Source organism: Felis catus, chromosome X (genome assembly GCF_018350175.1).
Source record: "Felis catus isolate Fca126 chromosome X, F.catus_Fca126_mat1.0, whole genome shotgun sequence".
NCBI lineage: Eukaryota > Metazoa > Chordata > Mammalia > Carnivora > Felidae > Felis > Felis catus.
In genome coordinates this window covers 124,293,225-124,318,979 of record NC_058386.1, presented here as the reverse complement: position 1 = coordinate 124,318,979, position 25,755 = coordinate 124,293,225, and the positions used below count along the sequence as shown (strand labels likewise).

The following is a 25,755-nucleotide window of genomic DNA, read 5'->3' as shown; positions in this document are numbered from 1 at the left end:
TTTTATAAGCTGTTGAATTCGATTTGTTAGTATCTTATTGAGAATTTTTGCATCCATATTCATCAGGGATATTGGCCTGTAGTTGTCTTTTTTTACTGGGTCTCTGTCTGGTTTGGGAATCAAAGTAATACTGGCTTCATAGAATGAGTCTGGAAGTTTTCCTTCCCTTTCTATTTTTCGGAATAGCTTGAGAAGGATAGGTATTATCTCTGCTTTAAATGTCTGGTAGAATTCCCCAAGGAAGCCATCTGGTCCTGGACTCTTACTTGTGGGAGATTTTTGATAACTGATTCAATTTCTTCACTGGTTATGGATCTGTTCAAGCTTTCTGTTTCCTCCTTTTGAGTTTTGGAAGAGTGTGGGTGTTTAAGAATTTGTCCATTTCTTCCAGGTTGTCCAGTTTGTTGGCATATAATTTTTAATAGTATTCCCTGATAATTGCTTTTATGTCTGAGGGATTGGTTGTAATAATTCCATTTTCATTCATGATTTTATCTATTTGGGTCATCTCCCTTTTCTTTTTTTTAATTTTATTTATTTATTTTTTTATATATGAAATTTATTGACAAATTGGTTTCCATACAACACCCAGTGCTCATCCCAAAAGGTGCCCTCCTCATTACCCATCACCCACCCTCTCCTCCCTCCCATCCCCCATCAACCCTCAGTTTGTTCTCAGTTTTTAACAGTCTCTTATGGTTTGGCTCTCTCCCACTCTAACCTCTTTTATTTTTTCCTTCCCCTCCCCCATGTGTTCCTGTGAAGTTTCTCAGGATCCACATAAGAGTGAAACCATATGGTATCTGTCTTTCTCTGTATGGCTTATTTCACTTAGCATCACTCTCTCCAGTTCCATCCACGTTGCTACAAAAGGCCATATTTCATTTTTTCTCATTGCCACATAATATTCCATTGTGTATATAAACCACATGAAAAGATGTTCAGTGTCGCTCCTTATCAGGGAAATACAAATCAAAACCACACTCAGGTATCACCTCACGCCAGTCAGAGTGGCCAAAATGAACAAATCAGGAGACTATAGATGCTGGAGAGGATGTGGAGAAACGGGAACCCTCTTGCACTGTTGGAATGCAAATTGGTGCAGCCGCTTTGGAAAGCAGAGTGGAGGTTCCTCCCTTTTCTTTTTGAGAAGCCTGGCTAGAGGTTTATCGATTTTGTTTATTTTTTCAAAAAACCAACTCTTGGTTTCGTTGATCTGCTCTACAGATTTTTAGATTCTATACTGTTAATTTCTGCTCTGATCTGTATCAGTTCTCTTCTTCTGCTGGGTTTGGGGTGTCTTTGCTGCTCTGCTTCTATTTCCTTTAGCTGTGCTGTTAGATTTTGTATTTGGGATTTTTCTTGTTTCTTGAGATAGGCCTGGGTTGCAATGTATTTTCCTCTCAGGACTGCCTTCGCTGCATCCCAAAGAGTTTGGATTATTGTATTTTCATTTTCGTTTGTTTTCATATATTTAATTTCTTCTCTAATTGCCTGGTTGACCCACTCATTCGTTAGTAGGGTGTTCTTTAACCTCCATGCTTTTGGAAGTTTTCCAGACTTTTTCCTGTGGTTGATTTCAAGCTTCATAGCATTGTGGTCTGAAAGTATGCATGGTATGATCTCAATTCTTGTATACTTATGAAGGGCTGTTTTGTGATCCAGTATGTGATCTATCTTGGAGAATGTTCCATGTGCACTCGAGAAGAAAGTATATTCTGTTGCTTTGGGATGCAGAGTTCTAAATATATCTGTCAAGTCCATCTGATCCAATGTATCATTCAGGGCCCTTGTTTCTTTATTGACCATGTGTCTAGACGATCTATCCATTGTTGTAAGTGGGTATTAAAGTCCCCTGCAATTACCACATTCTTATCAATAAGGTTGCTTATGTTTGTGAGTAATTGTTTTACATATTCGGGGGCTCCAGTATTCGTTGCATAGACATTTATAATTGTTAGCTCTTCCTGATGGATAGACCCTGTAGTTATTATATAATGCCCTTCTTCATCTCTTGTTCCAGCCTTTAATTTAAAGTCTAGTTTGTCTGATATAAGTATGGCTACTCCAGCTTTCATTTGACTTCCAGTAGCATGATAAATAGTTCTCCACCCCCTCACTTTCAATCTGAAGGTGTCCTCAGGTCTAAAATGAGTCTCTTGTAGACAGCAAATAGATGGGTCTTGTTTTTTTATCCATTCTGATACCCTATGTCTTTTGTTGGCACATTTAGTCCATTGACATTCAGTGTTATTATAGAAAGATATGGGTTTAGAGTCATTGTGATGTCTGTAGGTTTCATGCTTGTAGCGATGTCTCTGGTACTTTGTCTCACAGGATCCCCCTTAGGATCTCTTGTATGGCTGGTTTAGTGGTGATGAATTCCTTCAGTTTTTGTTTGTTTGAGAAGACTTTTATCTCTCCTTCTATTCTAAATGACAGTTTTGCCGGACAGAGGATTCTCGGCTGCATATTTTTTTCTGTTCAATACGTTGAAGATCTTGTGCTAATCCTTTCTGGCCTGCCAAGTTTCAGTAGAGAGATCGGTCACGAGTCTTATAGGTCTCCCTTTATATGTTAGAGCATGTTTATCCTTAGCTGCTTTCAGAATTTTCTCTTTATCCTTGTATTTTGCCAGTTTCACTATGATATGTCATATAGAAGATCAAATCAAGTTACGTGAAGGGTGTTCTCTGCACCTCTTGGATTTCAATGCCTTTTTCCTTTCCCAGATCAGGGAAGTTCTCAGCTATGATTTCTTCAAGTACACCTTTCCCTCTCTCTTCCTCCTCTGGAATACCAATTATGCATAGATTATTTCTCTTTAGTGCATCACTTAGTTCTCTAATTTTCCCCTCATACTCCTGGATTTTTTTATCTCTCTTTTTCTCAGCTTCTTCTTTTTCCATATTTTATCTTCTAGTTCACCTATTCTCTCCTCTGCCTCTTCAGTCTGAGCTGTGGTCATCTCCATTTTATTTTGCAGCTCATTAATAGCATTTTTAGCTCCTCCTGACTGTTCCTTAGTCCCTTGATCTCTGTAGCAATAGAGTCTCTGCTGTCCTCTATACTCTTTTCAAGCCCAGCGATTAATTTTATGACTATTATTCTAAATTCACTTTCTGTTATATTGTTTAAATCGTTTTTGATCAGCTCGTTAGCTGTCATTATTTCCTGGAGGTTTTTTTGAGCGGAATTCTTCTGTTTCATCATTTTGGATAGTCCCTGGAGTGGTGCAGAACTGCGGGGCACTTCCACTGTGCTGTCTTGAATCACGTGCGTTGGAGGGCAGAGCCACAGTCAGACCTGATGTCTGCCCCCAGCCTACCACTGGGGCCACAGTCTGACTGGTGTGTGCCTTCTCTTCCCCTCTCCTAGGGGCGGGATTCACTGTGGAGTGGTGTGGCCCATCTGGGCTACTTGCACACTGCCAGGCTTGTGGTGCTGGGGATCAGGCGTATTAGCTGAGGTGGATCAGTAAGATGCACAGGGATGGGAGGGGCAGGCTCAGCTCACTTTTCCTTTAGTGATCTGCTTTGGGAGGAGCTCTGTGGCACCGGGAGGGAGTCAGACCCGACAGAGGGATGGATCCGCAGAAGCACAGCATTGGGTGTTTGTGGTGCAAGTAAGTTCCCTGACAGGTACTGGTTCCCTTTGGGATTTTGGCTGGGGGATGGGCAAGGGAGATGGCTCTGGCGAGTGCCTTTGTTCCTTGCCAAGCTGTGCTCTGTTGTCTGGGGCTCAACAACTCTCCCTCCCGTTGTCCTCCAGCCCTCCCATTCTCCAAGCAGATCCGTTAACCTATAACCTTCCAGATGTTATGTCCTGCTTGCTGTCAGAACACACTCTGTACAGCTCCTGCGTTTTTGCAAGCAAGACTCAGGGGCTCTGCTTTGCCGGCAAGCTGCCCTCCGCCCCGGCTCCCTCCCACCAGTCCGTGTAACACTCACTACCTCTCTGCCCTTCCTACCCTCTTCCGTGGACCGCTTGTCTATGCTTGGCTGCAGAGAATCCGTTCTGCTAGTCTTCTGGTGATTTTCTGGGTTATTTAGGCAGGCGTGGGTGGAATCTAAGTGATCCGCAGGATGTGGTGAGCCCAGTGTCCTCCTATGCCGCCATCTTCCCAAAACTCCTGTTTTGTTTCTTAAATTCCACATGTGAGTGAATTCATATGATATTTATTTCACCTAGCATAATACAATCTAGTTCCATTCATGTTGTTGCAAATGGCGAGATTTCATCCTTTTTGATTGCTGAGTAGTATTCCAGTGTGTGTGTGTGTGTGTGTGTGTGTGTGTGTGTGCGCGCGTGTGTGTCTCACATCTTTTTTACCCACTCATCAGTCAATGGACATTTGGGCTCTTTCCATAATTTGGTTATTATTGACAGTGATGCTATAAATATTGGGGTGCATGTGTCTCTTTAATGTTGATTGTGCTGCTATAAATATTGAGGTGCATGTGCCCCTTTGAATCAGCATTTTGTATCATTTGGATAAATACCTAGTAGTGAAATTGCTTGGTCATAGGGTAGTTCTATTTTTAATTTTTTTTTGAAGAACCTCCAGACTGTTTTCCAGAGTGGCTGCACCAGTTTTCATGCCCACCACCAGTGCAAAAGTGTTCCCTTTTCTCTGCATGCTCACCAACATCTCTTGTTTCCTACATTGTTAATTTTAGCCATTCTGACAGGTGTGAGATGGTTCTCATTGTGATTTTGATTTGTATTTCCCTACAATGAGTGACGTTGAGCATCATTTCATGTGTCTGTTAGCCACCTAGATGTCTTCTTAAGTGTCTGTTAATGCCTTTTGCCCATTTCTTCACTGGATTGTTTTTTGGGTGTTGAGTTCAACAAGTTCTATATAGAGTTTAGATTCTAACCCTTTATCTAATATGTAATTTGCAAATATCTTCTCCCATTCTGTTGGTTGCCTTTTGATTTTGTTGATTGTTTCCTTTGCTGTGCAGAAGCTTTTTATCTTGATGAGGTCCCAATAGTTCATTTATGCTTTTGTTTCCCTTGCTACTGGAGACATGTCTAGTAAGTTGCTGAAGCCAAGGTTAAAGAGGTTTCTGCCTGTTTTCTCCCCTAGGATTTTGATGGCTTCCTGTCTCACATTCAGGCCTTTTATCCATTTTGAATTTATTTTTCTGTATGGTTTAAGAAAGGGTTCCAGGTTCATTCTTCTGCATGTTGCTGTCTAGTTCTCCCAGTACTATTTACTAAAGAAACTTTTTTCTATTGTATACTCTTTCCTGCTCTGTCAAAGATTAGTTGGCCATACATTTGTGGGTTCATTTCTGGGTTCTCTATTCTATTTCATTGATCTATGTGTCTCTTTTTGTGCCAGTATCATACCATCTTTATCATTATAGCTTTGTAATACAGCTTAAAGTACGGAATTGTGATGCCTCCAGTTTTGGTTTTCCTTTTCAACATTACTTTTGCTATTAAGGGTCTTTTCTGGTTCTATAGAAATTTTAGAATTGTTTGTTCTAGCTCTGTGAACAATGCCACTGTTATTTTGATAAAGATTGCTTTGAATGTGTAGATTGCTTTGGGTAGTGTTGACATTTTAACAATATTTGTTCTTCCGATCCATGAACATGGAATGTTTTTCTCCATTTCTTTGTGTCTTCTTCAATTTCTTTCATAAGCTTTCTATATATTTTTTCAGCTGTTGATTAGTTGTAACAAGTATTTTATTTTTTGGCATAGTCTTTAGGATTTTCTATATATAAAATTATGTCATCACAAATAGAGACAATTTTACTTCTTCCTTTCCAATCCTGATGAGTTTTAATTCTTACAGTCAGTAAGAACAGTCTCACCTGACTGCTACATCAAGGGCTTTCAGTATTATGTTGAAAAGGACTGGTGACAATGGGCACTTATGTCTTCTTCTTGATCTTAGAGCAAAACTTTCAACCTTCCACCATTGAGTACAATGTTAGTTGTGAACTTGTCATATATGGACTTTTTTATTTTGAGGAGCATTTCTTCTATACCCAATTTGTTAGGAGTTTTTATCATGAATGAATGTTGAATTTTCTTAAATGCATTTTCTGCATCTATTCAAATGATCATTTATTTCTTTCATTCTATTAATGTGATATATCACACTTATTGAAGTACAAATGTTTAACTGTTCTTGCATCCCAGGGATAACTCTTTTAAAGTGCTATTGACTGTGGCTTGTATTTGTTGAGAATTTCTGTGCCTGTATTCTTCAGGGATACTGACCTGTACAATTGGCCCTTGAACAACACAAACTTGAACTGCATGATTTCACTTAAATGTGGATTCTTTTCCATAAATATATTGTAAAAATATTTGGGTATTTTTTACTACTTGAGGAAACTCACAGATGAACCATATTCCCTAGAAATGTTGAAAAAATTAAGGACAAGTGTGATATGTCATGAATGCATAAAACATATGTAGATACTAGTCTATTATTCACTACTATAAAATATACACAAATCTATTATAAAAAGTTAAAATTTATCAAAAGTTATGCACATAAACACAGGTGGCACATGGCACCATTCACAGTTGGGAGAAATGTAAAAAAATATAAAGATGCAGTGTTAAATCATAACTGCATAAAATTAACCATAGTACATACTGCACTACATCAATAATTTTATAGCCACCTACTATTGCTGATGTAGTGAGATCATGTGTTGTGAGTATCCACTTAAAACACCACATGAAAACAAAAAGAGTAAAGGAAGGGAGGAGTTAAAATGGTGGAGTAGTATGGGGACCCTCACATTATCTCATCCCTGAAACACAGCTAGATCAACATCAAATCATTTTAAACACCTAGGAAATTGATCTGAGGATTAACGCAACAATCTGCACAATTTGAACAAGAGATCTTGCCAGGTATGCATTGTGCAGAGGTGAATTGGGGAAGATAAAAGCTGCAGTGCTGCAGTGGGTAGGGAGCAGTTTTCATGGAGAGAGGACAAAGAGAAAGAGAAAGGGGGACAGAGTGCAGCATGTCAGGATTGTACAAGAACAGCACTCCCCCCTGGAAGTAGCTGGAGACAGAGAAATAAAGAGTGAAAACGTTCTCAGGGGACTGGACAAGAACTCTGTTCCCCAAAACCATTGATGGGGAATAAGGAGAGGATTTCAATATGGACAGTATTCTATAAACAGTAGAGCCCACTGTCTGAAGTTTTGGAGCTCAGTGGCTGGTGGTGGGTGCTCTGTGGATGAAACAGGGAAAATCCCTGGGTGCAGGCAGTGTGATCTGAGGGACCCCTGTGCCACATGGGAGAAGCACTTCCCATTTGGAACACATTTTGTAGGGTGATACAGCCTTTCCTTGGACAAAAGTCCCAGTGGGCCCTAGAGAACTGCGACGTTTACTGGTATAGGAACAGAGATGCCAGCTGAGGGCAGCAAAATCTGGTGCTGGCTGTGTGTTGCAATTTACCACAAACTCTGAGCCTTGGCAACCACACAGTCACATAAATGTTTTCTGGAACAAGTTGGTACCAGGCCATTGCTCAGAGAGAACCTCCCCCAGAGGATCAGCACAGGTTCAAGCTAGCAGGGGTCTCTGAAGTGTGGGGTTTTGAAACAGCTCCATCTGAGATAAAACTCTAGGAAGGCACTGCTAGACAAGCAGACAGCTTGGACACAGGGTAAAGACAGGAAGCAGACAGAGGCCTGAGACAAAAGAGGTGTGATTTATTGCATATCTATGAGAGAAATTACTGCTCCAGAGACTAGAGAACAGGGAAAAGGAATTTTCACCTCTAGCCCACCAGCACTGATTTAACCCAGTGAGCTAAGCCTCACTACTAAGTGGAGAATGGAGCCATTACACTAAGCGCCCCCCCCCCGACTTGTGCTCTCCAGGCATATGCCCCAGAACACCAGCACAAATCCCTTCCACCTGCTTAGTCTACTAGGGATCATAGTGTGCTGAAAAGTTTCAGTTCTAAAAGAAACTGGATCTAGCTTCATTTGGGTTTCTTTTTGTTTCTTTGTTCATTTCTTTGCTTATGTTATTTTTCTTTCTTTTCTTTCCTTAGATGAAGAAAGAGCAACATTTTTATTCTATTTTTATTTTATTCTATGTTATTTAAAATATTTATTTTTATTTTCTTCTTTTATATTTTTCTTCTCTTTTTTCTCTTTTCTATCTCTTTCTTATCTTTTTTTATTTTTTATTTAAATCCAAGTTAGTTAAAATATAGTATAATAATGATTTCAGCAATAGAAATAAGTGATTCATCACTTACATATGACACCCAGTGCTCATCCCAACAAGTGTCCTCCTTAATGCCTCTTGCCCATTTAGCCCATCCCCCCACCCAATACAATACCCCACCAGCAACCCTCAGTTTGTTCTATGTATTTGAGTCTCTTATGGTTTGTCTCACTCTCTGTATATTATTTTTGCTTCCCTTCTTTTATGTTCATCTGGTTTTTATCTTAAATTTCACATATGAGTGAATATATACATTTGTCTTTCTCTGACCTATTCTCTTACCATAATACACTCTAGTTCCATCCACATTGTTGCAAATGGCACGATTTCATTCTTTTTGATCACTAATATTCCATTATTTATGTATACCACATCTTTATCCATTCTCAGTCCGTGGACATTTGGGCTCTTCCCATACTTTGACTATTGTTGATAGTGCTGCTGTAAACATTGGGGTGCATGTGCCCCTTCAAATCAGTTCTCCTGTGTCCTTTGGATAAATACCTAGTAGTGCAATTGCTGGGTCATAGGGTAGTCCTGATTTAAATGTTTGAGGAACCTCCATACTGTTTTCCAGAGTGGCTGCACTAGTTTGCATTCCTACCAACAGTGCAAAAGGGCTCTTCTTTCTCCATATCCTCGCCAACATCTATTGTTTCCTGAGTTGTTAATTTTAGCCACTGTGACTGGTGTCAGGTGTTATCTCATTGTGGTTTCAATTTGTATTTCCCTGATGATGAATGATATTGAGCATCTTTTTATGTGTCTGTTATACATCTAGATGTCTTCTTTGGAAAAGTATCTATTAATGTCTTTTGCCCATTTCTTCACTGGATTATTTGTTTTGTGGGTGTTGAGTTTGGTAACCTCTATAGAGATTTTAGATACTAACAATTTATTCAATATGTCATTTGAAAATACCTTCTCCCACTCTATTGTTTCCTTCACTGTGCAGAAGCTTATCTTGATGAGATCCCAATAGTTCATTTTAGCTTTGTTTCCTTTACCTCTAGAGACATTTCAAGTAAGAAGTTACTGCAGCCAAGGTCAAAGAGGTTTCTGCCTCTTTGTTTTCTCCTCTAAGATTTTGATGGCTTCCTGTCTCACATTTATGTCTTTTATCCATTTTGAGTTTGTTTTTGTTTATGGTGTAATAAAGTGGTCCAGGTTCATTCTTCTGCATGTCACTATCCAGTTTTCTTAGCACCATTTGCTGAAGACACTTTTTTCCATTGGATATTCTTTCCTGCTTTGTCAAAGATTAGCTAGCCATACATTTGTGGGTCCATTTCTGGGTTCTCTATTCTGTTCCATTGATCCATGTGTCTGTTTTTATGCCAGTACCATACTATCGTGATGACTGTAGCTTTGTAATACATCTTGAAGTCCAGAATTGTGATGCCTCCAGCTTTGGTGTTCTTTTTTAGGACTGTTTTGGCTATTTGTGGTCTTTTCTGGTTCCATACAAATTTTAGGATTGTTTGTTCTAGCTCAGTGAAGAATGCTGGTGGTATTTTGATAGGGATTGCATTTAATGTGTAGATTGCTTTGGGTAATATTGACATTTTAACAATATTTGTTCTTCCAATCCAAGTGTATGGAATGTTTTTCCATTTTTTGTGTCTTCTTTAATTTCTTTAATAAGCTTTCTGTAGTTTTCAATATATAGACCCTGCAACTTTGCTAAATTAATGTATTAGTCCTAGCAATTTTTGGTGGACTATTTTGGTCTTTTGTTTTGTTTTGTTTTTCTCTACTCAAAGACTCCCCCTTAAAATTTATTGCAGGCTGATTTAGTGATCATGAGCTCCTTTAGTTTTTGTCTGGGAAACTATCTCTCCTCCTTTTTTAATGAGAGGCTTGCTGCATAAAGAATTCTTGGCTGTGTATTTTTCCCATTCAGCATGTTGAATATATCCTGCTACTCCCTTCTGGCCTGCCAAGTTTCTGTATATAGGTCTACTGTGAACCTGATCTGTCTTCCCTTATAAGTTAAGGGCTGTTTTTCCTTTGCTACTTTAATAATTCTTTCCTTGTCTGTGTATTTTGTGAATTTGTCTATGATATGCCTTGGTGTTTGTTCGTTTTCCACTATAATTTGCTCACATAAGCCTTTTGCCATTTTTTTCTCTCTCTTCATCTTCTGGGACTCCTATGATTGGGAAGTTATTCCTCTTTAATAAGTAACAGAGTTCTCCAAGTATCGTATCATAATCTTTTGCTTTTGTTTCCCTCTTTTTCCTGCTTCATTATTCTCCATAAATTTATCTTCTATGTCACTGATTCAATGCTCTGCTTCATCCATCCTTGCTGTCTTGGCATCCGTTCAAGATCACATCTCAATTATAACATTTTAAATTTTGTCTTGGGGTGCCTGGGTGGCGCAGTCGGTTAAGCGTCCGACTTCAGCCAGGTCACGATCTCGCGGTCCGTGAGTTCGAGCCCCGCGTCGGGCTCTGGGCTGATGGCTCGGAGCCTGGAGCCTGTTTCTGATTCTGTGTCTCCCTCTCTCTCTGCCCCTCCCCCGTTCATGCTCTGTCTCTCTCTGTCCCAAAAATAAATAAAAAACGTTGAAAAAAAATTTTTAATTTTGTCTTGACTAGATTTTACTTCTTTTATCTCTGTAGAAAGGCAGAATGGTATTCTATGCTTTTTTCAATCCGAGGTAGTATTCTTACTATCATGATTCTAAATTCTAGTTTAGACATCTTGTTTATATCTGTGTTGATTAATCCTCTGGCTGTCATTTCTTCCTGTTCTTTCTTTTGGGCTGAATCTTTTTTTTTGTCCTTTTGGAGTAAGAGAAAAATTAATAAAATAAAAAATGAAAATTAAAACATTAAAAAAATCAAATAAAGGAAGCTACATCCTAGCTATGTTTTAGTCTGCTTGTTGAAAGAAGCTTGATAGAACAGAGAATAAAGGGAAAGAAAAAAGGTTAGAAAAAATCTAAAAATTAAAAAAAATTATATGATAAAATATAATAAAATGAAAAAAGAAAATGAAATAGAATAAAAATTTTTAAAATAAGATATAAAATAAAAACAATATTTTCCTCTTTCTGTATCCAAAATATTGTTTTTCTTCTTCCAAAATGGCAAGATGGAGGAATTCACCCCAAAGAAAGAACAGGAATAAATGATGGCCAGGGATTTAATCAACACAGATATAAGTAAGATGTCTAAACTAGAATTTGAAACCACGATATTAAGAATATTAGCTGGGGTTGAAAAGGAAGTATAGAAGACTCCAGAGAATGCCTTTCTTCAGATATACAAGATAATCTAGTCAGGCTGAAATTAAAAATGCTATGACCAAGATGCAATCTCGAATGGATGTCATGATGGTAAGGATGGACAAAGCAGAGCATAAAATCAGTGATATAGAAGACAAAATTATGGAAAATGATGAAGTTGAAAATAAGAGGGAAACAAAGACAAAATATCATGATACAAGACTTAGAGAAAATAGTGACTTAATAAAGAGGGATAACATTTGCATCATAAGAGTTACAGAACACAAAGAGAGAGAAAAAAAGAGCAGAAAGTTTACATGAGCAAATCATAGCTGAAAACTTTCCTAATCTGGGGAAGGATACAGACATCAAAATCCAAGAAGTACAGAGAATTCTCATTAAACTGAACAGTAACCCACCATCACCAAAGCATATCATAGTCAAATTCACAAAATACACAGACAAGGAAAGAATCATGAAAGCAGCAAGAGAAAAAAGTCTTTAACCTACAATGGAAGAGAGATCATGTGCACAGCAAATCTGTTCACAGAAACTTGACAGGCTAAATAGGAGTGGCAGTATATATTCAACATGCTTAATTGGAAAAATATGCAGCCAATAATTTTTTATGCAGCAAGTTTTTCATTCAGAATAAAAGGAGAGATAAAGAGTTTCCTGGACAAGAAAAAATTAAAGGAGTTTGTGACCACTAAAGCAGCCTGCAAGAAATTTTAAGGGGGATTCTTTGAGTGGATAAAAAAAAAACACAAGGCAAGACCAAAGGCAACAAAGTCTAGATAGGACCAGAGAACATCACCAGAAACACCAACTCTAGAGGCAACACAAGGGCACTAAGTTCATATTTTCATTGTTCACTGTGAATGTACATGGACTAAATGCTCCAATGAAAAGACATAGGGTATCAGGATTTTAAAATATTATCCATCTATATGCTGCCTATAAGAGACTCATTTTAGGCTTAAAGAAACTTGCAGACTGAAAGTGATGGGATGGATAACCCTCTACCATGCTAATGGATGTCAAAAAAAAAAGATGGAGTAGCCATACATATATCAGACCAACCATATTTTAAAACAAAAACTGTATGTAACAAGAGATGAAGAAGGGCATTATATCATAATTAAGGAGTCTGTCACCAAGAAGATCTAATGATTGTAATTATTTATGCCCCTAACTTGAGGGAACACAGATATATAAATCAGATAATATCAAACATACAGAAACTCATTGATAATGATACAATAATAGTAGGAGACTTTAACACCCCACTTACAACAATGGACAGATCATCTAACTAGAAAATCAACAAGGAAGCAACGGGCTTTGAATTACACATTGGACCAGATGGACTTAACAGATACATTCAGAATATTTCATCCTAAATCAGAACACAATTGCTTTTTGAGCGCACATAGTACATTCTCCAGAATAGACCACATGGTGGGCCACAAATCAGCCCTCAACAAATACAAAAAGATTGAAATCATATCTTATATATTTTCAGACCACAATGCTGTGAAAGTTTAAATCAACCACAAGAAAAAATTTGGAAAGACCACAAATACTTGGAGGTTAAAGAACGTCCTACTGAAGAATAAATGGGTTAAACAAGAAATTAAAAAGCCAATAAAGCTAATTAAAATGAAAACAAAACAGTCCAAAACCTTTGGGATGCAGCAAAGGCTGACATAAGAGGGAAGAATATAGTAACACAGGCCTTCCTAAAGAAGGAAAAAAAGTCTCAAATATACAACCTAACCTTACACCTAACGGCTCTGGAAAAAGAAAAGCAAATAAAGCCCAAAACAGCAGAAGAAGGTAAATAATAAATATTAAAGCAGAAGTCAAGGATATTGAAATCAAAACACGTAACAGATAAAACTAAGACATAGTTCTTTGAAAGAATTAACAAAATTGATAAACCTCTAGCCATACTAACAAATGAAGAGGGAAAGGACACAAATAAATAAAATCACAAATGAAAGAAGAGATATCACAAACAACATAGCAGATATACAAACAATTATAAGATAATATTATGATCAATTATATGCCAACAAATTGAGCAATCTGGAAGAAATTGACAAATTCCTAGAAACATATAAACTACCAAAAATGAAGCAGGAAGAAATAATAGAAAACTTGCACAGATCCATAACCAGTAAAGAAATTGAATCAATAATCAAAAATCTCCCAACAACCAAGAATCCAGGGCTAGATGACTTTCCAGGGGAATTCTACCAACAATTTAAAGAAGAGTTAATACCTATTACAAAAAAGAGAATGGAAGGAAAACTTACAAACTCATTCTATGAAGACAGCATTACCTTGGTTCCAAAACCAGACAAAGACCCCCATTGAAAATGAGAATTATTATAGACCACTTTCCCTGATGAACATGGATGCACAAATCTTCAACAAGACACTCGCAAATTGAATCCAACCAATACATTAAAAAAATTATTAACCATCACCAAGTGGGATTTATTTTTGGGCTGCAAAGGTGGTTCAATATCCACAAATAAATCAGTGTGATATTCCACAATAAAGAAATGATAAGAACAACATGATCCTCTCAATAGATGCAGAAAAACATTTGACAAAATACAGCATAGTTTCTTGATAAAAACCCTCAAGAAAGTAGGGATATAAGGAACATACCTCAACATCATAAAGGCCATATGCAAGAGATGCACTGCTAATATCATCCTCAATGAGAAAAAACAGAGCTTTCCCCCTAAGTTCCAAAACATGACAGAGATGCCCATTCTCATCGCTGTTGTTCAACATAGTACTGGAAGTCCTACTTTTAGCAATCAGACAACAATAAGAAATAAAATTCATACAAACTGGTAAGGAAGAAGTCAACTTTCACCATTCACAGGTGACATGATACTCTACATGGAAAACACAACAGACTCCACCAAAAAACTGCTAGAACTGATGTATGAATTCAGCAATGTCGCAAGATATAAAGTCAATGCACAGAAATCTGTTGCATTGCTATACACCAATAGTGAAGCAACAGAAAGAGAAATCAAGGAATCTATCCCATTTGCAATTGCACCAAAAACCATAAGATACCTGGGAATAAACCTAACAAATGAGGTAAAGATCAGTACACTAAAAACTATAGAAAGCTGATTAAAGAAATTGAAGAAGACCCAAAGAAATGGGAAAACATTCCATGTTCATGGATTGGAAGAACAAATATTGTTAAAATGTCAATACTACCCAAAGCAATCTACACATTCAATTCAATCCCTATCAAAATAATATGGGTATTCTACACCAAGCCAGAAAAACAATTCTAAAATTTGTATGGAACCAGAAAAGACCTCAAATAGCCAAAGTAATGTTGAAAAGAAAAACAAAAGCTGGATGCATCACAATTCTAGACTTTAAGCTGTGTTACAAAGCTATAATCATGAAGACAGTATGATATGGCACAAAAAAAAACCAGACACATAGATCAATGTAATAGAATAGAGAACCCAGAAGTGCACCCACAAATGTATGGCCAACTAATCTTTGGCAAAGCAGGAAACAGCATCCAATGGAAAAAAGTCCCTTCAGCAAAAGGTGCTGGGAACCTGGACAGTGACATGCAGAAAAATTAACCTGGACCACTTTCTTACACCATACACAATTTCATAATTTCAAAGTGGATGAAAGACCTAAATGTAAGACAAGAAGCCATCAAAATCTTAGAGGAGAAAACAGGCAGCAACCTCTTTGACCTTGGCTACAGCAACATTTTACTAAACATGTCTTCAGAGGCAAGGGAAATAAAAGCAAAAATGAACTATTGGGAAATTCTCAAGATAAAAAGCTTGTGTACTGCAAGGAAACAATCAGCAAAACTCAAAGGCAACTGGTGGAATGGGAAAAGATATTTGCAAATGACATTTCAGATAAATGGTTAGTATCCAAAATCTATAAAGAATTTACCAAACTCAACACCCAAAAAACAAAGAGTCCAGTGACAAAATGGGCAGAAGACATGAATAGCCAGTTTTCCAAAGAAGACATCTAGATGGTCAACAGACACATGAAAAGATGCTCAACATCACTCATTATCAAGGAAATGATAAACAAAACCAGACTGAGATATCACCTCACACCAGTTAGAGTGGCTAAAATTAACAACTCAGGAAACAATAGATGTTGGCGAGGATGTAGAGAAATGGGACCCTCTTGCACTGCTAGTGGGAATGCAAACTGGTGCAGCTACTCTGGAAAACAGTATGGACGTTTTTAAAAAAAAATTAAAAATAGAACTACCCTATGACCCAGCAATTGTACTACTAGGTATTTATCCAAAGGATACAAAAATGCTGATTCAAAGGGATACATGTACCCCAATGTTTATAGCAGTGCTATCAACAATAGCCAAATTATGGAAAGAGCACAAATAAGGAAGATGTTGTATATACAGTATATACAATGGACTATTACTCAGCAATGAAAAAGAATGAAATCTTGCCACTTGCAACAATGTGGATGGAACTAGAGGATATTATGCTAAATGAATTATGTCAGTCAGAGGAGGACAAATATGATTTCACTCATATGTGAAATTTAAGATACACAATGGATGAACTTGGGGAAGGGAAGGAAAAATAAGATAAAAACAAAGATGAAAGCAAACTTTTAGATACTCTCAAATACAGAGAACAAACTGAAGATTGCTGGAGGGGAGGGGAGTGGGGGGATGGTCTTAATTGTTGATGTGTATTAAGGAGGGCGCTTGTTGTGATGAGCACAGGGTATTTTATGTAAGTGATGAATCATTAAATCCTAATTCTGAAACCAATATTACACTATATGTTAACTAACTTGAATTTAAATAAAAAAAATACATATGTAATGCTAATAATCTCCATGTGAGCAGTATATGTCTCTAGTAAAATTGTGTATAATGGTAAAAAAAAAAAGATCTCTCATGGTTTTTGCATATTTTTCATCATGTTTAGTACAATACCATAAACCTTGAAAAACACCATGGAAACCTCACAAAGTGCCACTAGTGATTATGAGAGTGGTCCCAAGAAGCAGAGAAAAGTCATGACATTATAAGAGAAATGTCAATTGCTTTATATGAACCATAGATGGAGGTCTACACCTGCAGCTGCCCACCATTTCAAGATAAATAAATCCAGCATTAGGACCATTATGAAAAAAGAAAAGGAAATTTGTGAAGCAATCACTGCAACCACCTAAGCTGGTGTGAAAACCTTGTAATTTTTGTGAAATACTTTTTTCTCATATTGAAAATGCAGCTCTTATATAGGTACAGGGTTGCTATAAGGAAGGCATATCCATAGACTCTAATGTGATTCAAGAAAAAGTGAAGTCATTATATAACAATTTAAAGTAAAAGGAAGGTGAAGGATGTAATGTTAAGGAATTTAATTCCAGCAAAGGATGGTTTGATAATTTTAGAGTGTTGGTTTAAAAAATGTCAAAATAACAGGAGAGGCAGCTTTTACCAACCAAGAGGCAGCAGATGAGTTCCCAGACACCATTAGAAAAATCATTAAGGAAAAAAGATATCCGTCTGAACAGGTTTCTAATGCAGATTAAAGTGTCCTATTCTGAAGGAAAAATGCCATAAAAGACATTTATTAGTAAGGAAGAGAAGTGAGCACCAGGATTTCAGGAAGGGAGGGACAGACTACCTCTACTGCTTTATGTAAAGGCAGTCAAGTTTAAGATAAGGACTGCCTGTATCTATAAAAATTCTAACCCTCAAACTTTGAAGGAAAAAGATAAACAACAGCTGTCAGTCTTTTTGTTAAACAAGACATCCTGGACGATGCAAACCTTTTTTTCTGGATTGGTTCCATCAATGGTTTGTCCCTGAAGTCAGGAAATACCTTGTCAGTAAGAGCCTGCCTTTTAAAGTTCTTTTGATTTTGGACAATGCACCTGGCCACCCGGAAACTCGTAAGTTCAGTATCAAAGGTATCTAAGTGGACTACTTTCCCCCAAACACAAAACCTATAATTCAGCTACATCAAGGGGTTACAAGGACCTTTGAATTTCAGTATACACAGTACTCTATGTAAAAGATCACCAACCCTATGCAGGAGAACCCCATTAGAGAGGACAACATGAAAGCCTTGAAGGATTACAACAGTGAAGGTGCCCTTGCTGTTACAGAAAATGCCATGAAAGCGATCAAGTCTGAAACAATAAATTCCTGCTGAAGAAAACTATATCTAGATATTGTGCATGACTTCAGAGTATTTATGATAGAACCAAAGAAATAATGAATGAGATTTTGAGATGGCAAAAAATGGGGGGATTAGAGGGTTTCATGACATGGATCTTGGAGAAATTCAAGAGCTCATAGACAGGGGTTCCTGGGTAGCTCAGTTGGTTAAGTATCCAACTTCAGCCCAGGTCATGATCTCATGGTTCATGGGTTTGAGCCCCTGCATCTGGCTCTGTGCTGACAGCTCAGAGCCTGGAGCCTGCTTTGGATTCTGTGTCACCCTCTCACTCTGCCCCTCTCCTGCTCACTCTCTCTCTCTCAAAAATAAACATTAGGCATAAAGATTATTTTGAGCTGAAGATACTTGAGAATCAACAGATACATAAAGAAGTCTTCCCAGAGATTTTATTATCTGACTAAAGTGAGAAAGTCCTGAGAAATAAGGGCTACCATAGATCGCCTATCCCCAAGATAGACTTGAACAAACAAACCTGACTGAGATAGCCCTTATGACTTACTAGTTTCTTTGATATATTTATCTTCACACAGTTTGCCACACTTGCAAGTCTCAAACCTTTTCCTTTGTCTTGTCATATCTCCACAATTTTTCATTCTTTGTTAAAAATGGGTGACTTAGTTGGTTAAGTACCTGACTTGGGCTCAGATCATGATCTCATGGTTCATGAGTTCAAGTCCTGCATTGGGTTCCATATTAACAGTGTGGATCCTGCTTGAGATTCATTCTGTCCGCTCCCACTCGCTCTCCCCCTCCCCCACTTGTGCTTTCTCTCTCTCTCAAAATAAATAGACTTAAAAAATGGTACATAAGCTTTCAGCCATATCCACTTCTTCGAGTCTTCACTTTTCTAGAAAAACCCATGTCTGATAAAAATTAATGTCAAATAAAATGTGTATGCTTTTTAAAAAAAGAGCTAATAGATACCACATCTGAAGAATTAACAGAAGACAACTTTATGGAAATGACTGCATCTGAACCCGTGCCAGACAATGGGGAAGAATATGTAAAAGAAATAGTGCCAGAAAACAATTGCATTAGACAGTATGGAAGAAGGGTCCCAGTTATTCAAGGCTGCTTTTGACATTTTTTATGGCATGGACCCTTCTATGATATGGGAACTGAAACTAAAGCACATGGTGGAAGAAGAATTAGTACCATATAGAAACAGTTTAAAAGAAATGAAAAAACAAAAACTAATCAGGCATTAAAATATATTTCTGTAAAGTTATACTGAATGTGCCTGCCTCTCCTGCCTCACCTTCCATCTCCTGCACCACTTCCATCTCTGCTACCCCTGAGACAGCAAGACCAATTCTTCCTCCTCTTCTTCCTTCACCTACTCAACATGAATACAAGGAGGATGAAGACCTTTACAATGATCCAATTCCACTTAATGAATAGTAAATAATCATCATGACATACAGTTTAAAAACTTATCTGTTGTGTGTTCATGGAATATCTAATAACTGTACAGCAAGAACTGTATGAGACATTTTTGTGTCATCATCATTACCTAAATATTCATTGTGAAGAACATCATGTGCAAGACTTGTATGAAAGTGGATAGCCTATTCTTACATAGGCATAAAGTGAGTGATATTTAATATAAAATTAATGTGTTTTGTTTTATAACTTTGCTTTCAAAGAATTACATTACCATTCAATAATTCTCTCTTGTAACTGGAGACAATGCATATCAGCCTATCATCATAGGCATGCATTTTTTAAAAGTAAGTGTTTCCAATACTATATCATGAATATGACTATAATACTGTATGACATAAAAATTTTATAATGACTCATTCATCAGTGTATAGGCTGAGCCACCATAAAGTAATTGTATTGATTATACTAGGCTACCATAAAGCAATCATAGTGCTGCTTCTTTGTTATCAATGCATGAATTGTTAAACTTGTAAACAAATATTAATTTTTTACATATTTTCATTTTTGATGTCTAGTGTCAGTAATATGTATAACATTTGCAATGTTTTGTATTATGTAAGACAATATTGATGTAGGTACTAACAGATGATTTGTCTTATAAACAGTTGAGGTAAACTTAGAGTATCAATACAGTACAGTAATGTAAATGTATTTTCTCTTCCATATGATTTTCTTAATAACATTTTCTTTTCCCTAGCTTTATTGTAAGAATACAGTATATGATACTTATAATATACAAAATGTATGTTAATCCACTGTTATTGGTAAGGCTTCCAGTTAACAGTAGGTTATTAGTAGTTAGGTTTTGGGGGAGTCAGAAGTTATAGGCAGATTTTCCATTGTGTAGGGGTTTGGTGTCCCTAAATCCAGTGTTATTTAAGTCTCAATTGCAATTTTCTTTCATTCTGAGTCTTTATCTGGTTTTGGCGTCACGGCAAAGCTAGCCCTCTAAAATGAGTTTGGAAGCACTTTCTCCTTTTCAATTTTTTGGAAGAGTTTAAGGATGACTGACATTCATTCTTCTTTAAATGTTTGGTTACCCATGAAGCCATTTTGTCATGGGATTTTCTTTGTTGGAAGGTGCTTAATTACTGATTGTGTCTCCTTGCACCACACTGATCTGTTTAGATTTTCTATTTATGATTCAGTGGTCCATACTCCACTTTTCAGCAGCGCCCCAGGGGGCCTCTGTTGCATGGAGAACTAGCTACTTGCAGCAGTTGGGTACCCTGCTGTTTTGAAACACAGGTTAACCCTGGCATACTCTACTGCTTGGGGTGGGGATCCCTAGGTATTACAGTGGGCCTGTTTCAACTCATGGAGATCACCATTGTGGTGAGTGGAGTGCCATGACTCCCCTTCCCATTTAGCAGTGTAGTCAGTGGTTTTTGACCTGTGGAGGTCTCTATTTTGGTAGTGGGGGTCACCATAACACCCAGGCAAGAGAGCCAGAGCATTTTGTACCTGTGGAGGTCGCTATTTTGGTGGGTGGGGACACCAGGACACCAAGGAGTGTGATCCTTTTGTCTAGACTACCACCATTGGGTAAGGCCTCTGCTGGAGTTGTGCTGTTAGTCCAAACTCTGCTGTTGGGTGGTGCCTCTGTCTGTACTCATCTGTTTCCCAGAGCTGCAGACTACTTTCAGAGGTTGTGTTCCCTGCACAGGTGGGGAAAGACTGCTGGCTGGACTCTGATGTGTGAGGTTGCTAGCAGAGACCTGGTATCATGGCCAAGATCCATGCATAGGTGGCTATATGTTTCACCACCATCCCCCTTTTTTGTTCCTAGTTGACCTCAAATGGTCTAGCTTCACTGATTCCTCCAGTATTTCCCATGAGGCAAGGCAGAAGTAGGCCTCCAGGGGAGTGCTCTGGAATACTGGGGAAGCTGTATATCCACCTTAGTCTCTCCTTTTCCATTAGAGAAACCATAGACACAGAGGAACCCTCTAGGTGATACATTGGGCTGGCCTGAGGGAGGGAAGAAGTTAGCAAAGTGAAGGCACTTCTCTTACCTTTATAATGTGGCTTTTCTTGGATTTTGTGCTCCAGGAGGATGCTTCTGTTTTATTCCCTGGCTCTGAGATTTTCACAAAAGTATTGTCCATAAGTAGTTGCTAATCCATATATTTGTGATGGGATACTGGAGCCAGGGATGCTGTATTCCACCATCGTGTTCATCTTTGGCATGCTCTTTGCTACTTTGGAAATAAAATAGGAAGACATAAATTGAAAGAAAGAAAGAAGGCTAGAAAAATAAGATTGAAGAAAATAAATTCAGTTATTTAAAACAAATGGCTAATTTGATGTTTTTATAAAATATACTCGCTTTAAGAGATCTACAAAATACAACTAATTTATGAACAGTATTTATTACATATTTTATACATTAAATATTCCACATGATCAGATACAGGATTAATAGACAGGAGTTTGGAGGTGTGAGACTAAGATGGAGAAGGGGAAAACTGCCCTAGCTAATCAAAGTCCAAATCTCATTAAAAATAAGTATTCAAATCATTTTCAGTGGAGAGAGACTGAAGGGAAGAAGAGGGAGAGAAAGGAATAGAAATGAAAACAGACAGCAGAGGGGGTAAGATAAGACTAGGAGAGTGTGAAGAACAAAGGCAGAAATAAAAGGACTGAAAGATGAAAGAGAAAAAAGGGAACTCAAAAATTATAATGAATAACACATCTATAATTTCGTATGAGAATTCATTGCTAAGTTAACAATAAGCCAAATTGAATCAAAACCACACTCAGATCCCACCTTATGCCAGTCAGAGTGGCTAAAATGAACAAGTCAGGAGACTATAGGTGCTGGAGAGAATATGGAGAAATGGGAACCCTCTTGCACTGTTGGTGGGAATGCAAATTGGTGCAGCTTCTCTGGAAAACAGTGTGGAGGTTCCTCAAAAAATGAAAAATAGATCTACCCTACAACCAGCAATAGCACTGCTAGGAATTTATCCAAGGGATACAGGAGTACTGATGCATAGGGGCACTTGCACCCCAATAGTTATAGCAGCACTTTCAACAATAGCCAAATTATGGAAAGAGCCTAAGTGTCCATCAACTGATGAATGGATAAAGAAATTGCGGTTTATGGGGCGCCTGGGTGGCTCAGTCAGTTAAGCGGCCGACTTCAGCTCAGGTCATGATCTCACGGTCAGTGAGTTCAAGCCCCGCGTTGGGCTCTGTGCTGACAGCTCAGAGCCTGGAGCCTGTTTCAGATTCTGTGTCTCCCTCTCTCTGACCCTCCCCCGTTCATGCTCTGTCTCTCTCTGTCTCAAAAATAAATAAACATTAAAATAAAAAAAAAAGAAATTGTGGTTTATATACATAATGGAGTACTACGTGGCAATGAGAAAGAACGAAATATGGCCTTTTGTAGCAATGTGGATGGAACTGGAGAGTGTTATGCTAAGTGAAATAAGTCATACAGAGAAAGACAGATACCATATGTTTTCACTCTTATGTGGATCCTGAGAAACTTAACAGAAGACCATGGGGGAAGGCAAGGAAAAAAAAAAGTTAGAGAGGGAGGGAGCCAAAATATAAGAGACTCTTAAAAACTGAGAACAAACTGAGGGCTGATGGGGGGGTGGATGGGAGGGGAAGGTGGGTAATGGGTATTGAGGAGGACACCTGTTGGGATGAACACTGGGTATTGTATGAAAACCAATTTGATAAAAATTTCATATTAAAAAAAGTAATAATAATAATAATAATAATAAGCCAATTTGTATTTTCCATGTTCACATAAACAAGTTGAAATGTGAATACACACACAATATGGATTGTGCATTGAGCTTTGTATGACCAGATGCTGTTTCTACACTTAGGTACAAAGGAGTGGGTGGGGTAGGAAAGTGGGAAATTGCCTCATGGGAGAACTGCCAAAACCAAATGTTGGCAAAGGGAGAGATGAAAAGTAAGAAGCTCTAATAAGTAAAATAGTAGAGGAATAAAATTGCATGGGTCTATTTGGGGACTATTTTGGGGGAAATTCACTTTTTTTAACTCTTTGAGAGATGGCAAGCACCTGGAGTCTTAAGCAAAAGAGAGATAAAATTTGATTTATGTTTCAATAGGATCATTTTGGTGTGCTATGAATACATTCAAGGGGCCAAGACCAATTATAAAGCTATTACAGTATGTAAGTACAAGATGATGGTAGCTTACACTAGAGGGGTAGTAGTAGAGGTAGTGAGAAGTGGTTAAATTATGAATATTTTGAAGAAAGAACTCTCAGGGTTTGCTGATTGATTGGGTATCTGTGTGTGCACACACAGATGCATACATGAAAGAAGGAAGGAGAGAGAGAAATCAGTGATGGTTGCTAGCAATTTTTGGCATTCCCTGGCTAGTGGATGTATCTCTCCAATCTACCTACCCTATGACCCAGCAATAGCACTGCTAGGAATTTACCCAAGGGATACAGGAGTACTGATGCATAGGGGCACTTGTACCCCAATGTTTATAGCAGCACTCTCAACAATAGCCAAATTATGGAAAGAGCCTAAATGTCCATCAACTGATGAATGGATAAAGAAATTGTGGTTTATATACACAATGGAATACTATGTGGCAATGAGAAAAAATGAAATGGCCTTTTGTAGCAACATGGATGGAACTGGAGAGTGTGATGCTAAGTGAAATAAGCCATACAGAGAAAGACAGATACCATATGGTTTCACTCTTCTGTGGATCCTGAGAAACTTAACAGGAACCCATGGGGGAGGGGAAGGAAAAAAAAGAGGTTAGAGTGGGAGAGAGCCAAAGCATAAGAGACTGTTAAAAACTGAGAACATACTGAGGTTTGATGGGGGGTGGGAGGGAGGAGAGGGTGGGTGATGGGTATTGAGGAGGGCACCTTTTGGGATGAGTACTGGGTGTTGTATGGAAACCAATTTGACAATAAATTTCATATATTGAAAAATTAAAAAAATGAAAAAAAAAATAAAGGTTACATTCTGAAGTACTCAGGGTTAGGATTTCACCATATCTTTCTGGGGTACACAATTCAACCCATAACAAGTAGGAAGCCTAGGAAGAAGATATTATTTAAAGACAGGCTGGATGAGAATGCCAAGGAAGTGAGTGAGGCAGAAAATAGGACAAGTATTGAGTCCTGACATCCTCAAGTGTTTAGAAAGTTGAAGGAACCAGCAAAGGAGACTGGAAAGATAGGAAGGAAACCAGAAGAGTGCCATGACCTAGAAGTTTGGTTAAGAGAGTCATTCCAGGAGGATGGAGTGCTCATCTATGGAAAATGCTGCTGACAGATCCATTAGGACTGATAAATAATTGATAATCTACCTTACAGGGTTGTTGGGAATGTGTAAAGTTAATATTCCCCAAACACTCAAAATTGTTTGGCACATAGTAAGAGTTCAATAAGTGCTCATGCTTGTTTTAGAGTGGGGTGATCTAGGCTAACCCACATTCTGCTATATGAACTTTTGGTTCTAACCCTATAAGTCCATTCAAACAAAAGAGCAGAATGGTTAAAAAGCATAAATGGTGGAGCCAACCCATATGACCTTGAATTCAGGCTCTGCTGCTTAGTAGCTGGAAAACCGTGCTTAAGTTGTTCCATCTCTCTTTGCCTGAGTTTATTGGACTATAAAATGAGGATAACAATAGTATCCACCTTATAGCATTTTTGTAATCATTAAGTATGTTAAGAATGTTAAAGTGCTAGAAGAGTGCCAATCACAAAGCAAATGCTATAGAAAAGAATGATATTTATTATTATTTAAATGAATACACTAATGTATTTGAATGAATCTGTGTCAAAATTGCTCTGAGCAAGCTGTGTTGGTATAGTATTAGCATATTTTCACACAAAAGCACTGCTTCATGATTATTAAAGAGATATGGTTATGTGAACTTGGTAGGTGCTGGAATGTCTTGTTTTGACTATAAGGTTAAAGAGCTTGGTGAACTGAATTGGGGCCCATCTTGATTTAACAATGTTTATTCAGCTACATATTGCCTAATTTTACTCTCTCCAGGAGAATATGTCGTCATGACAACCCACTTCCATCTCAAGCGAAAAATTGGCTACTTTGTGATCCAGACCTACTTGCCATGTATCATGACTGTCATTCTGTCACAAGTGTCTTTCTGGCTCAACAGAGAGTCTGTCCCTGCCCGCACGGTCTTTGGTGAGTGTTGTCTTATGGAGAATGGGGAGGTGAGGGCATTTGCTAAGTCTTATGATGGACTGTCAGGTTGGGATATGGAAAGTGGATGGAAGCAATGCCTGGGCCTAGCATTGGTAAGTGAGTCATCAGGTCCTGGTATTTCAGGCAACTGAGTTCTTAACAAAAAAGTGGGAATAAGAAGAGTGTTGGGGGCGCCTGGGTGGCTCAGTTGGTTGAGCGTCCACCTTCGTTCGGTTCAGGTCATGATCTCACAGCTCATGACTTCGAGGTTCGCTTCAGGCTCATTGCTGACAGCTCAGAGCCTAGAGTCTGCTTCAGATTCTGTGTTTCGGTCTCTCTCTCTGCCCCTCCCCTGCTCATGATATCTCTCTCTCAAAAATAAACATTAAAATAAATTTTTATAAA

General features: G+C 38.0%; 1 protein-coding gene across 1 annotated transcript in view; it reads left to right on the top strand.

Annotated features, from left to right (window-relative positions):
• Positions 1 to 25,755, top strand: part of GABRA3 (gamma-aminobutyric acid type A receptor subunit alpha3) — a 366,533-nt gene that overhangs the window by 306,987 nt on the left and 33,791 nt on the right. Inside the window, exon 8 of the mRNA XM_004000982.6 lies at positions 25,198 to 25,350. Coding sequence (XP_004001031.3) covers positions 25,198 to 25,350 — 153 coding nt within the window. The remainder of the gene's footprint in view (positions 1 to 25,197; positions 25,351 to 25,755) is intronic.